General features: G+C 41.3%; 1 protein-coding gene across 1 annotated transcript; it reads right to left on the minus strand.

Annotated features, from left to right (window-relative positions):
- Window positions 1-15,510: 15,510 nt before the first annotated feature.
- LOC308415582 (transformer-2 protein homolog beta-like) lies at window positions 15,511-16,002 on the minus strand (the record flags this gene model as incomplete). The annotated part of the gene is made up of 1 exon (XM_080910625.1): window positions 15,511-16,002. One exon carries the CDS (start codon window positions 16,000-16,002, stop codon window positions 15,511-15,513), a length of 492 nt encoding a protein of 163 aa, XP_080766751.1.
- Window positions 16,003-16,572: the final 570 nt, after the last annotated feature.

Here is a 16,572-nt window from a genome sequence, read left to right on the forward strand (position 1 = left end):
CCTTACTGCTTTTAGTATTTTTTCTTTACTTTGGGCACTTGATGTTTTTACTATTATGTGTCGGGAGGTATTTCTTATCTGGTCCAACCTATTTGGAGTTCTGTAGGCTTCTTTTATGCTCGTGGTCATCTCATTCTTGAGGGTAGAAAAGTTTTCTTCTACAATTTTGTTGAAGATATTTACTGGGCCTCTTAGTCAATATTCTTCTCCCTGTTCTATTCCTATTATCCTTAGGTTTGGTTTTCTCATTGTGTCCTGGATCTTGTTGACATTTTGGGTTAGGAGCTTTTTGGTTTTTGCATCTTCTCTGGCTGTTTTGTCTATGTTTGCAATGTTGTCTTCTGCCCCCGAGATTCTCTCCTCGATCTCTTGTAATCTATTGGAAATGGTTGCTTCTGTGACTCCTGATTACTTTTTTTGGTGTTCTGACTCTAGGGTTATCTCTTTTAGCGCTTTCTTTATTGTGTCAATTTCTGTTTTAATTTTCCCCTTCCATTCCTTTATTTCTTTAGTTCTGTTTTCATCTCGATCTTTGAGTTCTTTGAGTGTTTTTCTTGTTTCTTCTTTAAAAGCTTCTGAATCTTTTTGCTTTTCCTCCCTTTCTTGTTTAAGTAACTCTATCAGCATCTTGAGGCATGATTTCAGGTCTGTGTCTTCTTTCTCTGGAGTGTTTGGAATTCCGATGTTTGCTACTATCGGAGAGCTGGGTTCTGGTGTTGGTAGATTGTCTTGGTTTCCTTGGGATATACTCTTTCTCTTTCCTCTTGCCATTTTGTTGTCAGTGATATGTTCTTGCCTTTCCCTTGTATCTGGTCTGTGTCCCTGGTACACTTTCCATGTGCACTCCGCAGAGATCTCTCTACTTCCCGCAGCCCAGGTTCCGGGTGGCAGCTGGGCCAGGCTCCGCTCTGTGTACTGAAGTTGCGTCCGGGTGGGAACAGACGTTCCTAAGATCTGTTCCTGGTCACAGATGCTCAGCCTCTCCGAGCCACCTTTCCGGATGGCAGGTGGGCCAGGCTCTGGTCTGTGTCCTGAAGTCGTCTCAGGGTGGGAACAGAAGTTCCTAAGATCTGTTCCCGGTCACTGGGTCGGGGAGGACAGGGCAGGTCAGGGCAGGTCAGGGCAGGGGGTGCCCTTTCCGTGTGCACTCCACAGAGATCCCTCTGCTCCCCCGCAGCCTAGGTCTCCCACTCACCAGTTGCTCAGCCTGTTCGAGCCACCTTTTGGCTGGCTGTTGGGCCAGGCTCTGCTCTGTGTCCTGAAGTCGTCTCAGGTTGGGAACAGAAGTTCCTAAGATCTGTTCCCAGTCACTGGATTGGGGAGGACAGGGCAGGTCAGGGCAGGGGGTGCCCTTTCCGTGTGCACTCCACAGAGATCCCTCTGCTCCCCCGCAGCCTAGGTCTCCCACTCACCAGTTGCTCAGCCTGTACGAGCCGCCTTTCCGGCTGGCAGTTGGGCCAGGCTCCGCTCTGCGTCCTCAAAATCTGTACTTTTATCTTTGTTTTTTTTTTAAATAAAGTTGTTCAATTAAAAAAAAAAAATGCCTTTGAGTGATCCAGCACATACCATTTCTTCATTGTTCCTGCTTTCAAGATTTTTGCCTTGTAATCCTGTCCTGCCTTCTTTTTCACTATCTCCCACACTCACTAAATTAGCTTCATCTACAAAAATAGATTTCTGGTCCAACTGCCTTGCCCATAGTGGGCTTGACCTTCATACTTTAAACAACATCCAAGACAATGTCACACAGACATACATACTGGCCAATCTCACCTATGCATCCCTTACCTGAGGTTGTCTCCTCCTATGTAGCTCTGGTTTGTGTCAAATGGGCAATAAAATCTAACCAGCATACCTTCCAAGTAACTTTCCTTGTAGAAAAATATACTTCAGCAGGAGAGGCTGTGAGTAATATGCCATGAATAAAGGACAGTTACTAAGTTCTGCTAGGTGTCAGATGAGATCTTAAATGTCCTTAAATTTAACCCTCACCAGAGATCAGGGATCAGCAATGTGGTGTGATTACCCTTGGAATAATGAGAAAGTAACATTAAACCAATTCATACAATGCCACATGATAAATGGTTGTTACTGGTTTTAGGTTCAGCTCCTGGATGTAAGATATACCAACCATGAAATGATGCTGTGGTAAGAAAGACAACCTAATTTGAAAAGCCAGCTGAACTAGGAAAGAGAAACCTCTTTTTCAAATTCTGCCATTTACCTTCCATATAGTACACTATTTTTTTTAAAGAAAATAATTGTTTTGATTTTAAGTCTATTTGAATTTTGTCAACAAATATGCCTGTGCACCATATGCATGCCTGAAGTACATGGAGGTCAGCAGCACCGATTATAACCTCTGAAACTGGAATTACACTTGGTTGTGAGCCACTTTATGGGTGTCGTAATCTAATGCAGGTCTTCTGGATGAACAAGAAGTGCTCATAACCACTGAGTGAACTCTACAGACCCATAAGGCCTCCAATCACCACTGAAAGAGAGGATTGGCCCTCAAAATTGGTACAGGACATGCCCAGACAACAAACTCTCTGCTCAAATGAGATTTATCACCCTGGAAGTACAAGCACTGTCCATGATGTTGCAAAGGGCAAAAGCATGCAGCAGCATGCACATGCAAGAAAAGTAAGGGAGGCAAGAGAAGTGAGAGCAAGAGAGGTGGTTTGTGCAGCAGTAGGATTTTAAGGGCAAAAAAGGAAGTCTTTCTAGGGTGAGTTGCTAAATTCCGACTACACATACTAGCTACATAATGAATTTGGAATTTTGAATCTTGATGTTTTGTCTCAGGAATGGGTCAGAGGCCAAATAAGAACATGGGCACTGGGGACTAGCTTTAGGAATGTAACCAATTTAGTAAAGGAGAAGAAGAGTGGTCAAAGGGCAAAATATGTAAACAATGTTTGTCATGCTCAGGCAGGACTCTTAGAATCCCCCACTCAATGCTTTGTTGCAGGTGGCATCCCTGATGAGGATTCAACACAACTGAGCCCTGGGACTCCTGGCCCAAGATAAACTGTAAGTGGCCACCCAGGAGGCACAATGGCTGCACCCAGCAACTCTGCCCCACAGGGCCCCCTCTGTGCCACCAGAACCCTCAGCCTCCAGGGGATGGCATGGCCTGTAAAGTCTCCCACTAACACTTCAGAAAGTTCCAGTATGAAAAAGCAGATGGGCCTCAGGAAGCCTAGTGCAACCTCTGGAAACATTTCCCCCAGTGGCTGAAGCCACAGACAGGGTTTGTGCAGGAGATCCTGGTGCTGCTTTTGTTGGAGCAGTTCCTACATATTCTGTCCCAGACACAGAGACTGAGACATTCAACCCAGAGATGAGACAAAGACTTTTAACCCTGATTAAAGACCTAAAGAGATATCACGGGAGACCAGGAGACAAGGCAAAGGGTGTTGGGGTTGGTTGTAGGACCCCCCTTCCTGGGACCCCCCAGTCGAGTCTCAGGGCAAAGGGTTATCCAATAAAACACAAGAGACCTTTCTGTTGCAAAAGCACGAGGTAGTTTAATGATGGAGCTCCGGGCTGATATGTATCTCACGCGGGAGACAGAGGTAATGACCCTGAACTCAATGAGGAGGACTTATTTATAGGGAAAATTACATAAGCAGTTAGCAACAAGCACATAATAATTTCATTGGTTTATTCAAATTGGCACTCTCTGCTTTTGTATATAATTTAACTCTAGATCACTCTGTTTTGGGGCACACTGACCTTCATACTTTGTTTCTCTCAGGACTACAAGGCCAGCCCAGACCTTACCAAGTATAGCTGGTCTAGGTTTGGGCCATTTCTTTAAACAAGTTATTTTGTTCTTAGCCTTAAAGCATACTTGTCCTCCAAGCAGGGTTAGTGGAAGCTAACTTGATACTTTAACACTTTCAGAACCATTCTGTCTCTCTGTTGTTCCACAGCCCCCAGCCTTCCCCAAAGTCCTTTGCAACATTCTCTTCTACAGGAGTCAGCACAGAGGTCAAAGATTCAATGCTGTTCCTGACCCCATGCCACCTCTCCAACAATCAGTGCCAATGCCTGATTTATTGTCAGTAAATGAAATTCTCAGACAGCATATCTTTTTCTCTACACACCAATCAAAACATGAGTGCACTGTCCCATGGATTGTAGGACAACTCTGTTGGATGTCTTTGTCTCAGTAATGCATGATAATTTTACAGGTTAGCTAAGTGTAGACATGCATTTCAATAATTCTGACACCCTGATCTGTGAAGCACAAGGAGCACTAGATACAGCGTGTTTGAGATGGACTGGGCTGAGGAGGAAAGAGTGCACTTGGGGAAAGTTGCTTTACATCAGAAGCAGGACAGCAGACTTCAACCATGACCCTTGAAACTAAAAATAATCAGTGTTCCTGTACAGAACAAGCTTGACACCTTTGAGTCAACTGGAATGTAGAAGGAATATAAAGGGACAAGAGCTAGTATATTATAATCTGATAGTTGATTGATCATATGCATGTGTGGGGCAGACACCATCAATAGAAATAACAAAGTCATCAGACATCTGTGTCTCTGGCAAACAGAATTCATATTTGTTCAGATGATGGAACTAGTAGCCACAGGTAGATTGTGAGTACCTCAGATGGACCTCAGGTCATTGATAAACTTATTTCGGAACTGAGTAATTTTCAGTAATCTTAACTACATTTTAATTTAAGGAAGACCCATTAATTGATAAGCAGGATGCCACTGGCTACCATATGATCAAGAACAGCTGGAGATATTGAGGAGTGGAACCTATTTCTGAACCTTTGGTTGTGACAGCTCAAAGATCCAGAGAACCATAGCAGAGAGAGAAGAGTCACATTGTGCACTCATCATATTTACCCATAGTAAATATGTGGTGTCCGACTCAGGAGGAAGGCAAAAAGAAAATAAAGGAAGAGGGAAGATTAAGGGAAGATACTTGGATCAAGGAGGTAAGAAATCTGTGAGTGTAAAATATAAATCTGGGGAGCAAGATGGGAGGCAACAGGGAAGGATAGGATAGTTCACATCCAGAGATGGGAAAGGGGAGGGAGAAGAGCAGGCTTCAGGGAGGGCAGGACAACAACATAAGTCTTTAGAGAGGGGTTGAACACTGACAGAGCTCAGATGTGCACTTGTGAGTTAGGAATCTGAAGAGAAAGAACAGATGCTCAAAAAACAGTAGCAAATTGGGAGCTAGGCCCTTGAAGGGGAAATAAGGTTGAGGGGTGTAAGGATGGAAGATTACAAAATTCTAGTATTCTTGAAGTAAACAGAAGGATGGAAATGAACATTAAAGGATGCCTGAAGGCTGAGAGAAAGCTAGGTGCTGGCTGTGGGTTTGGGGCAGTAGTCAAAGGTGTAGAGGTTAGGAGTGCTTATAGGGAGGCTCAGGAGTAATGCAGAGTTTCTGGAAAAGCTAAAACAATGGGTAGAATGGATCAGGGCCTAGGTCTAAAAGCTGGAGACTCTGGCCAGAAGAAATAGGGTGTTGAGGACCAAAGCTGGAAACGAATAATCTAGATAAGGGAAATAGGCCAGCAGGCCAAGAAAAGATCCATGTTAGCATAGGCAGATAGTTCAAGAGTAAGTTAGAAGACTGCCAAACTATACTGCAATCTGTCAATGCATAGGGCCATCCTAAACAGGACAGTCCAATAGAAAATCAGCTCCTAAGACCCCTTGGTCAGATGAGCCTGAAGTTTATGGTTCTTAAAAAACACTTTAGTACAGATCTTGGAATGTCTAGCAGAATTTACTGAAAAGGTTAAATAAACAGAGGTGACAGAGCAGGGTAAGTGTCTAGGGAGACAGGCCCATGCTAAGGGTAAAAAGGTTGACAGAAGATAGGATGGTGAGGAGAAAAAGAAGTGTTTGGAAGGAGGCTCACAAATGAAAGGAAGCTAAGTGGGTTATCTTTAAGATGTGAATATCAACAAACTGGCGACTAAGCTTGAGATGAGGACAGAGTCTAAGGCATATGGGATGGTAGCAGACAAAAGGAGAGTCTAGGAAAGAGAAGTAGTGGAAGAAACTTATGGAAATAGAAGAAGAAACAGAAGGTGGGATTGAGAGGATTGTGCCAAAAAGACCAAAATATGGAAATGAGGAAAAATACCTGAAGGAAAACAGAAAGGCCTGAAGGAGGAAAGAAAGGAGGCAAGGGCAGGTTAAGAGGGTAAGGTTAGTGAGGAGGACAGCAGGCTTCTCAGTGGAGGGCACAGAGCTGATGGTAGAAAAAGAAAGGAGTTCAAGGGGGAGAAGGACTGGAAGCCTGGAGGGTACCTAGGAACCAGAGTAGCAGGGCAAGAGGGAGAAGCTAACCAAAGTGCAGGGACAAAGTACAAGGATATAGGGGACAAATGGAAGTAAGAAAAGTCTGAGGAGAAATGGGACAGTGGAGGGTATGAATCTGAGTTTGAAGATACTCACAGTGGGGGTGGAATGTCTGGGGAGAAGCAGCAGGCTATGTGATAGCTGGGGGACATTAGGAAATGAGAGATAATTCAAGGGGCACTAGGAGCTTGGCAGGGGACAGGGGGCTAGTGTGTAGAAAAAGATGTTTAGGGAGAATGTGGACTGACTGAACACCTTCAAAGGAAGAGGGTCGACTAGAGGACAGAATGTCTTAGAATGAGGACTCAGGGAAGTAAGATAATGAGGAGGGGGTTAGAGAGTCAGCATAAAGGGGGGAAGTATGGAATAATATTTACAGAGGGTGGTAGAGGAGAAAAAAGGTACATGGGGAAGTGAAAGAGCATGAATAGAAGACCAAAGGCTAACAAAAAGGCATATGTCTTCGGAAGAGTTCAAGAGACTCTGGACATAGACTAATTTCTGGTGACAAAACAAAATGGATTCTGTGGGTGAGTGTGGAACCTACAGGTTGTTGTCCAGAAACACAGCATACTGAAGAGAGTCAGGGGTGATGAACATCCAGGTGGTTCAGTGGAGAATTGTACAAGAGAGGACATGTGAACAAGAGGAGGGAAGGAGCACAGAGAAGGGGATAGAGGGGAGCAGGCTGAAGAATAATGGTAGGGGAAGAGAGCAGGATGATCAGGGAGAGGAGAGAGGAGCAGGGAAGAAGCTGGAAGTGTGAGAGGTTCTGGAGGCTTGGCAGATTTAGAAGGATGTGGACAGACAGAAAATGGAGGTCAAGATATTGTGTTGGGGTGACAAGATACTAGTGAGACAAGACCAAAGGAGATATCAGGAGACACAAGAGCAGGTCACTTGTGAGAAAATAGGAAATTATCACAGAGGAGATAAGACCTGGGATGAGGTAGATAGTGTTATGTTGAATAGGGAAGTTCAGGGTATGTCAGGGACAGAGGAATTCAGGAATTTGGGAGGGTTTAATAAGTTGAGAGTGTGCCAGAATGACCAGGTCAATTTTATATGTCAGGTGTAGAGAGCAAGTGTCTGGGGCTTTAGTAATCTATGTAGAAGCTCAGGACTTTGGCACAGTGTGGAAGAACAGGGCAAATTCAGAGACTGCTCTGGTCACAATACTCCTGATGGGGGGCAGGATACACACCAGAAGTAAAAAGACTTGGATGTAAAGCAGCAGAGTCATAAAGACATGAGAAAGCTAGAGGGGCTTAGAAGGTCAGGGAGGTTCAGCACCAGGAAAGATCAGGAAACTATTCCGAGAGTAGGAGACTAAGGGAGAAGAGTCCTGTAGTGGAAGGCTGCATGCTTGGCATCATAGGAGGAAACCATAAAGCACAGAGGAGGATCAAGAGAATTGGAACAAATAAGAGGGGAGTTCATACATTGTATAAAAAGGTTAGAAGTCTAAAAGAAACAAACTGGATTCTGTAGAGAGGAGGTAAGAAGAGGGAGGAGGGATGAGGTGAAAGTATGGAAGATGGGGCAACAGGAAAGAGGAGGGAAAAGAAGAGGAGCAAGAAGGGGAGAGGAGAAGAGGTAGGGTGGAAAATGACAGAGTATGATAAAGTGAAGATGGAAAAAGAGGAATGTTATAAAAGAAAGGAAGGAAAATGGAGCAGGTGAATGGAGAAAAGTGTTGGAAGGAGGGAAAGAAAATATAAGCGATGGCCCAGGAAAGAAGTGGAGAGAAACAAGAATCAAAGAGGACAGAAGAAAATAAGCAAGGGCCACAAAAGAGGAGAGAATGAATGAAGAGGTAAGAAGGGAAGTATGAAAAATAGGGAAGAGGGAAAATGTTGTAAAAAGGAGATGTTTGTAGGGAAGAAGAGGGTGTGGCAATAGGAGAGAAGTGGGAAGATGGGGGAAGGGAAGAGGACAGAAATTAGAAGCAGAGATAGGAGAGAATGTGATAGAGAAATGGAAAAAAACAAAGTGGAAGGAGGAAAAATAGAAAGAAGTTGGAAGAGTGTATTGGGAGGAAAAAAGGAAATAGTGGTAAAAGGAAGAAGAGATACAAAGAAAAAGGAGGAAAGGGTGAAGGAAGGGAACAGAAAATAAAGGGATTGAGAGATGAGAATAGTGGGTAAGAGAAAATTAGAGTTAGGAGGAAAGAGAGGACACTATGGAACAAGAATGAGAAAAAATGTGAGGGGCAAGAGAATGTGGGGAAGACGGAGGAGGAGGGAAGGGAAAGAAAAGGGAAGAGGAAGGAATGTACGGTAAAGGTGGTAATGTGAAGAGGAAGAAGAAGATGAAAGCAGGACAAGGGTAAAGCACAAATAATAGGAAATAGTGAATGGGGTGGGAAGAGGACGTCGAGGTTATGAGAAATTTGAAGAGAAAAGGCAGAAGGATGGAAGAGAGAAGAGTAGGAAAAAGGATGGAAAAGAGAAGTTATGGGAGAAGGAGGATGGAATGGAGAAAGATTATGGAATAGACAGGGTTATCAAAGGGAACAGAAGAGGGGAGAAGTAGAGGAGGGAAAAGTGAAGGGAGTAGAAAAGGGAAGAAAATAAAGGAGGGTAAAAGCGAGGGGATGAAGGCAAAAGAAGGTAACTGTGAGGGAATAAGATGGAGGAGAAACAATCAACTGTAAGGAGTAGGAAAAGAGTGATGAAGATGATGAAGAGAGAAATTAGAAGGAGGAAGAAAAAGGAATAGCAAGGAGAGATGAGAATATAAAAGACAAGGAAAGAGACAACAAAGGAAGAGGGAGGTGAAGATGATGTGAGAAAGGAACAGGTAAAGGAAAAATATTAAATAGAAGAAAGAAGTAAAAGGGGGCAAGGATGAAAAGAGAAAGAAAGGGAGAAGTGAAAAGGAAGAAAGAAAAAAGAGAAAGGTGGGGTGTTGCAATGATTTTCAACCCTAGCTAGACATTAAATGAAAACACCAGACAGTAATTAGAAATACAATCAAACCACCTAGATTGGGCAGAATCCCACTACTCTCTCTATTCCCCAGCTAAGAGATCCCTTAATACTTGCCATTTTTCAATGTCACGTGTTCCATCTCCATCTTCCTGTTTTTCACTAAAACCTCCTCTGACTCCTTCTCCAGTCTCCTCTTTGCACCTCCCTTCCCCCCTACCCAATAAATGGTTCTTTTCTTCATTTAACAAATGAAAATGGGAAGGTATAAATGCAGTCTCCTCATGGCTAGATAGCCATTCTTGGGGAAGTGGAATAAACATTAAGATAGGAATAGCTTCAGGACAATCTACATTTCCTCCTTTTTGTCCAGTTAAAGTTTTTTCAGCTATAAGATGAATATAACTATTACCATTTTACAATTTATAAAGTATAAGACAGCATTAACATCTTGCCTATCAATTTTGTCTGTTAAATAAAGCCCCTTTTCAATATGGAAAGATATATTTCTAGGTCTAATTTATATCTCAGGTTTAGATTGTATATCATCTGAAAGTCACCTTTTGAATGATCTATATTAACCTTTTTAATGCCAAAAAGCTGGTCGGGCTATGAGGCGCCCATTCTTGTACAATGTCAGAAATCTCATAATGACTAATAATACATGATATTGAGAAGCACACAACACAGCTTCCAAAACTAGTCAATTTATAGAGACCGCTGTCCACTTAGACTATCCCTCATCTTTCAAATATTGGAGTAACAGTCTTCAGCCTTCTGGTCCTGGATCATATCTGACAGACCTTTGTAATGTAGAAATTTGAAGGGCTGATAATTTTGAGTTGTCAAAGATTATCAGTCGACTATTCTGCAAAAGTGTCCCTTTCTGGACAGTACTGTCTGTAGATGAATGAGGCAATTCTTGTCTAGTGGCTATCATGACCCAACTAGAGCGAATCCATCGATGTTCAATTTCGTCTTCGAATGTAAGAAGGGGTACTGTCAGGAGGAGACAGTTCTCTAGTAAAATGATTCTTAATAAAACATGTCTGTAAATATCATTTTCTGTGAAATTCCAATGCCTTTGAAGATGATATATCTACACAAAGCATATAGTAATGATTTTGTAAAGTCTTGACTACATTTGGCTATTTCTAATTGGAATATTCCAATACTTTCTTTTGTTTGATTAACTTGAATCAGTGTAAATAGCAGTTACAGGACTAGGTCTAAGCCTTATATTTCCCAATGTACTGAATAGACATTATGCGTATATGAAAGTAACAGTATTGATATCGATTTTAGTTCAATAAGAAATTATACTAGTGAAAATATTAGATTTGTATTAAATGAATTCCATTAAAATGAAAATAGTATAACTTCAACCTCATATCAATTACAATTATTTCTACTAATAAGATATAGCTATGTAATATTTTGTTTAAGAGTAAATTTACTAACCTATCATATTTCTATTTCTCTAACTTCCATAATATTACTGTATCTATCATTTCTCCTCCACCCCCTTCCCTGAATATGTGTCTATAGTGTGGTGCACAAATTTCAATTTACCAAACTCTGTAAAGTGGAAGACATCCATCTGCCAAATTTCATTTCTTTGGGTACCCTTGGGGTTAGTTCCTGTTGGCAATGGAGTTTGACTATATAATGAGAAACTAGGATCTTGCCTCACAATTTCTGTAGCTTGTTGCCAAGAATTATACAGAATTCTTTCTTTAAAGTTTTGCTGTTAGCATGCTGTTTTTATGGAATTCAGAAGCCTTTATTACACATCCTATCCATAGCAAGTCAATTTCATTATTACCTTGCACCAGAGGCTCTGGCAGACTTGTATGAGATCTTATGTGTGTTATACATATTGGATAACTCCTATTTCTGATCATTTGTTGTAGCTGAATAAATAGTGAATTAAATTCAGGATTATTCTGAATAAATTCAGCAGTATCCATGTGTAAAACAACCCTTTCTGCATATTGTGAGTCAGTTACTGTATTAAGAGAAACAGGAAAATCTGACAGCACCATGAGTATTATGTATAATTCAGAGTTTTGAAGTGACTTATAAGGACTCTTAGCCAACTTACTGACATCTTCTGATTTATATCCTGCCTTTCCTGACTTACTGGCATCAGTATAAAATGTAGGGACTCCAGATATTAGAGTTCCCTTAATTATACTTAGGAGAATCCAATTATTTCTTTTTATGAACTGAAGTCGCTTGCTTTTAGGGTATCTGTTGTTAATCTTTTCCAAGAAATTACTGCATGCTCTTTGCCAGTATTCTTCTTGTGCCCTTAAGAAAGCAATTTCTGCATTAGTAAAAGGTACCCCAATTTTAGCTGGATACATTCAGATTAATTGTCGAAGTCTCATTTTACCCTTCTTTAACAATTCAGAGACCTCACTGTCAGTATTTAGTTTCTCACTCTGTTTATGTGCCAAAAAATCAATTCTAACATATAATCTTCTCTCTGCATAAGAATTCCTGTAGGAGAATTAGTTGAAGGCAAAATGACTAAGATGTAGGCCATTTTTGGATCAATATGATCTAGATGTGCATCCTGCAATTTCTTGAACAGTCTGTATCTGTCTTTGATAATATTTTCTGACTATTTCGAAATCTTTATTAGCAGATTGACAGTTTTCCTGGCCAGACAGTGAAACAGAGGGAATATTAATATGGGTTTTCCACTGCTGTAATAAATCTCTTCCCCATAGGTTAATGGCTATATGAACAATATATGTCATCAGTTTTTCTATTTGACCTTCTGGTCCTATATATTTAAGCCACTTGGTGTTTTGCTTTATTTAGGTTAAAATGCCAATACCTTGAAATTGTATATCTACCTTTTGAAGTAGCCAACTAGCAGGCCAAGATTTTGGAGAGATGATGGTGACATCTCTTTCAGTGTCAACAATTCCTTCATTTTCAATAGTGTTTACTAGTAATTTTAGTTTGGTTCTTTGATCTTCTATAGATGTTTGCCAAATATATGTTTTTGGCTCACTTCAAGGCTTTTGAAATTGTTTACAGAAGTCACCTCAGCCTTGTTTTCTCTCAGAACATCTGTTTTCTAATCAGTGACATTTAATTGTTCTGAGAGAGAGAACTCTCCCTGCCTGTCATTGTGGCCAGTGAGAGCTCCCCTGGAAGTTTTTGGCAGTGTGTTGCCCCATTTGTCTTTTTTTGCTCTCCATTCCCTCATCACGTGTTGGTTTTTGCCACATCTTTGACATATTCCAGGAGGCATAGGCCCCTTTTCTGTATTATTTTTATTTTTCTTGCAGTCATACATGAGATAACCTTGTTCACCACAATTAAAACATTTGAAATATTGGGTCATCTCTAGCTGTCTAGTGGCAACTACTCTTAGTATATCAGGTGAGCAGGATCCATCATCAGCAGTATATCTAATACATTCTTCCATTGATGCCAACCTTGCAATCAGCAGTCCGATTATATCTTTGCATTCATTATTTGCATTTCCAAATGCTAAGGATCCTATTGTTGCCTTTCCTGCTGCTGAGTCTGATACACTGCATTCCACAGCTGAGGTTAGCCATTTTCAAAAGTCAGGGAAAGTTTCTTTAGGAACTTGTATGACTTGAAGGAATGGTTCAAGTTTTTTTCCCTGATTCTGCAATCTTGTCGCAGGATTTTAAAGCTAACCATCGACATAATGCCAGAGTTTCTTCTTCATATACAGCCTGCACTTCTACCTCAGCAAAGTGACCTTCCACAAGCAGCTGATTTACAAAAATTTCTCCACTCCTGGCTCTATTTTGTCCTGCTATCTCCCTTACCTCTTCTCTCCACCATGAGATCCTCTGTAAATTTGCAGCAGGCTCTAGTATTGCACTTTCCATATCTCTCCAGTCTTGGGGAATTATACTATTTTACTAGCCCAAGAAATGAGGAGTTGTTTTACAAATGGGGAGTGCATTCCAAACTTTGTAATGCTTTCCTTAAATTTCCTCAGTTCTTCCACATCCATGGGTTGCCATTTTAATTCTTCATAACCCTGTGGATGTTTATCGTCTGGAGGTCAACTGGCAATTTCTTTTCTAAGGCAAGGAATGTTTGATTTAGGGCCCTTTCTTGTGCGATTGATCTCATGCAACCTGTAGGCTTGGAACCCAGTGTGTCTGTTTGTTCCCTGTGTAGATGTGCAGTTGGAGGGAAAATGGGGATATAAACACAGCAAGGCTCTCCAAGGTGTAGATGTCCAAACCTGTTCACTTGTTTGTAGAAAACCTACCTCACAGGGAGTTTAGACTCAGGGAAGTTGGGTTCTTATCCATAGGTTGGGTGCCTACTGTTGTCTAAGAGACTCCATAAAACTGTCATTATTGATGCCATGTGTTTCATCTCCAACTTCCTCTCCTTCATTAAAACCTCCTCCAAACGCTTCTCCTGAACCCTCCATCCACCTCCTTTCCCCCTGCCCAATAACTGGCTATTTCTTTTATTTAACAAATAAAAATGGGAAGGTATAAATGCAGAGATCTCTTGAGCACATAAATAGATAACCCTTTTTGGGGAAGTGTAATTGACATTAATATAGGAATAGATTTAGGACAATGCAAATTTCACTTTTTCCTGCTAAATCACTGGATCTCTCCTTTATTTATCAAATAAAAATGGAAAGGTACAACTGAAGTCACCTCATGAGCATGTGACTAAATTGCTCTTCTTGGGGAAACAGAATTAACATTAAAATAGGAACAGTTTCAAAACAATCTACAAAGGAGAAAAGAACTGGAAAGTAGAGAGAAAAATAGGAAAATGAAGAAGAGAAAAGTAAGAAAGAGGCAAATAAAAGGAAAGGGAGAAAAGGAGAGGGGAGGAAAGAAGAGGAAACAGGAAGGGGAGAAAATAGAAGGGAGGCAAAGGAGTGAAGAAAAGACAGAAATTAGGAAGAAATTGGAGGACAGAGGAAAATAAAGAAAGGAGAAAGAAGTGTGAGCATTGCAGGGGAAGAGGAGTAAGAGAGAATAGAAAAACGAAGGGTGGAATGAAAAGAAAGAATGGGGAGAAGTAAGAAGAAGACAAAAGAAAAAAGAAAAGAAAAATGGAACAAGAAAAGAGAACAGGATGGGGAAGAGAATAGATAGGAGGAAAGAAATGAAAACTTAAAAAAGATGTACAGAAGACGAGAGAAGATAATTGGAGGAAAATGTAGGTAAGAAGAAAAGGAAGAAGGAAAAGAGGAGATGGAGGGAAGTTGATGGAGTAAGAGTAGGTGAAAGGGGGAAGTTAATGGGGGAAGGAGAAGGGAAGAAGATAAAAAGCAGTGAGGTAGGAAGAATGTGGAGTGAAGGAAAGAAAGACCAAATAGAGTGAAGTAGTAGGAGTGGGGGAAGATCAGGGAAGAGGAAAGAACAACAAAGCAGGAAGAGTATTGAAGAAGTAAGTAATACAAAGTGGAAAGAGGATGTAATAATGATGAAAATGGAAGAGCAGGAAAGAAGAAAAGAAAGAGGAAATGGAGGGAAAGAGAAAAGAGTCTGTGAGTGTCCAGAGGAAGGAAGGGGAAATAAAAGGAAAGATATCAGGTAATTGTAGGGTACAAAATTAATTAGCAGTTTACCCATGGAAGGAGTGAAATGGAGGACACACAGGCAAACAGAGAAGCAAGTCTGTTGTCTTTTTTTCCTGAAAGAATTATTTTTATTTATTTATTTTACTGATAACTTAAAAATGGTTCTTGTTAAGCATTGATATTTAGAAAGAAAAGTAAAAACCAAACTTGTTTATTGTTGCTTTTTGCCATCTTGTAGCATTTTACACACAGGCGACGATCATCAGAATACCCTGGATTCAGTAGAAAAAACTTTTAAATGAAGTTTTGTACAGTAGAAACTTCTCAGCAGTCAAAATTTGGACTGTTCTGTAAAAAATACATGCAAAACATACTTTTCTGAAAACACTTAACTTTGAACAAAGCACCGAAATACACAAATGCAGAATGAAAACAGCATTTCAACTCCACCAAAAGTAGTCTTCATAAAAGGTATAAAAGTCACCTAACTTCACTAGGCACTGTTCACTTTTTAGGCAGGAGTCAATAGAAAATATTGCCGACAAACAATATCCCAGCTCTATGGCATGTTTCAGAACGCCTTCAACTTCAGGCTTTAATAGCGACAAGGGGAGTAGGATCGTGATCGAGAACAAGACCTGTATCCTCCACGACTGTAGTAAGGAGAAGGTTACCACCTTCTGTAAAGCTGATCCCTGTCTTGAGCTGCTCTCCATCTCTTTCCTCCTCCACCACCTCCTCTGTATGATCTGCTATAATACTCCCGGTCATCATAACCCCGATCATATCCTCTATCATAATAGTCCCGGAGCCGTGAACTGCAGTAAGTGGGTCTCCCCATATAAATTCCTGGTGTTGGGGTATGGGACCTTTTTGTTATAGAGAAATCGACCCTAATTTGACATCCATCGAGCTCCATTCCATTGGCACGTTTATTAGCTTCCTTGGTATCATCTACATTTTCAAAATATACAAAGGCAAATCCTATTGACCTTCTAGACTGCTGGTCATACACAATAGACACATCAGCAATGGGGCCGTATTTAGAGAACACATCTCTTAGATCTCTTTCTGTGGTGTATAAGCTCAATCCAAACACTCCAAGACAACAGTTTGGGTCAGGATTTGCCCGGTTCCCAACATGATGCCTCCGAGCAGACATGGGAGAATGGTTGTGGCTGTGGCGTCTGCGATAATCACGGCTGTAAGACCTGCTCCGGGATCGTCTATGAGAGAGAGATCATGATCTTGACCTTGTATAATGCCTTCTTGAACTTCTTCTTGATCTAGACCTAGATTCAGATCTGGATCTTGACTTTGATCTAGAACACCTTGAATCTTCCTTGGAGCGAGACCTTGCAGGTGTATGCCATGCAGATTTCCCCGATCCATGAGCACTTCCACTTTGGGAAGCAGAACGGGATTCCTGCTCGCTGAAGTTCTGCTTTCCGCTGTCGCTTATGACTCCGGGTTGCTGTCACCACTGCTGGCCCTTACTGAAGCTGTCAAGCTCCCGCCTTCCTTACAGAGGCTCTGCTGCAGCCTCGAGCAAGGCCACACTTTGAGAGTAGTTCAAAGCCGACACGCTCCACACCACCTCCGCACCAGTCTAAGTCTGTTGTCTTAAAGGGAGAGGAGGAAGGAGAGTTGAGAAAGGAAGCAGATAAAAATGGAGTAGTGCATCTGGCATATGAGACAAGAAGGTAAAGGCTTCATGAGTGGGGTGAGAGTA

Source organism: Micromys minutus (genome assembly GCF_963924665.1).
Source record: "Micromys minutus genome assembly, chromosome: X".
NCBI classification, from domain to species: Eukaryota; Metazoa; Chordata; class Mammalia; order Rodentia; family Muridae; genus Micromys; species Micromys minutus.